The sequence below is a fragment of the Dendrobium catenatum genome, unplaced genomic scaffold, assembly GCF_001605985.2.
Source record: "Dendrobium catenatum unplaced genomic scaffold, ASM160598v2 original_scaffold_159441, whole genome shotgun sequence".
Classification (NCBI taxonomy): domain Eukaryota; kingdom Viridiplantae; phylum Streptophyta; class Magnoliopsida; order Asparagales; family Orchidaceae; genus Dendrobium; species Dendrobium catenatum.
Genome location: NW_021477867.1, coordinates 1 through 844, shown reverse-complemented (window position 1 = coordinate 844; position 844 = coordinate 1). Strand labels below are relative to the sequence as shown.

Below are 844 nucleotides of genomic sequence, written 5' to 3'. Positions count from 1 at the left end.
AAGATCCACTGCATTAAAAAAGACATTTTCGATCCACCAACACATTCTTAAAAATATTTTATAATTGCGCTTAACATTTTGATATATTACACTGCAATCTAATTTATTCTCATCCCCACCTTCTTCCTCCTCCTCCTCCTCCTCCTCCCGATCCAAAGACAAATCGAACAAATCCACAAAAGTAAGTACAGCAGTTTGAACAAACCATCAAAAGCTCCTTGGCTTGGCGACAACGGTCGAATGCTTAAGTATATGAAGACTGAACTGCCCTCCCTTCTCGGTAGTATCAAGCATCTCCATACCCGGCGGTGGCAAAAGCTCGAAGTTCTGAACCAGACGGCCGAGTGTGATTCCGAGAATGGGGAGAGCGAGAATAATGCCGGGGCAACTCCGGCGGCCGACGCCAAAAGGAATGTAACGGAAATCGTTGCCGTTAGCTTCGACCTTGGCCTCTTCTTCGAGGAACCGTTCGGGCCGGAACTGGTCCGGGTTTTTCCAGTGGGCCGGGTTGTTGGCGAGCCACCAGGCGTTGACGAGGATCTTGCTCTCGGCTGGAATGTCGAAGCCGCCGAGCTTGGCGTCGTGGAGGTTCATGTGGGGGACGAGAAGCGGGATGGCCATTCGAAGGCGGAGGGTTTCCTTGACCACCGCTTGGAGGTAGGGGAGGCGCGGGATGTCTGGCTCGGTGATCTGGACGCCCGGCCCGAGAACTGAGTCAAGCTCGGCCCGGACCTTACGCTGGACATCCTGGTGGTTCACCAGCTCGGCAAGGCCCCACTCGATGGACCACAGGGTTGTCTCAATGGCTGCAAGAGCAAGAAATTTTTTTTTTTTTTTTTTTTTA

General features: G+C 51.9%; 1 protein-coding gene across 1 annotated transcript; it reads right to left on the bottom strand.

Moving 5' to 3' along the window:
• Positions 1 to 31: 31 nt before the first annotated feature.
• LOC110098613 (trans-cinnamate 4-monooxygenase-like) lies at positions 32 to 822 on the bottom strand (the record flags this gene model as incomplete). Its single annotated transcript, XM_020825494.2, has 1 exon — positions 32 to 822. A coding segment is annotated over one exon (615 nt), but the record flags the coding sequence as incomplete, so codon positions are not given.
• Between the last annotated feature and the right edge of the window lie 22 nt (positions 823 to 844).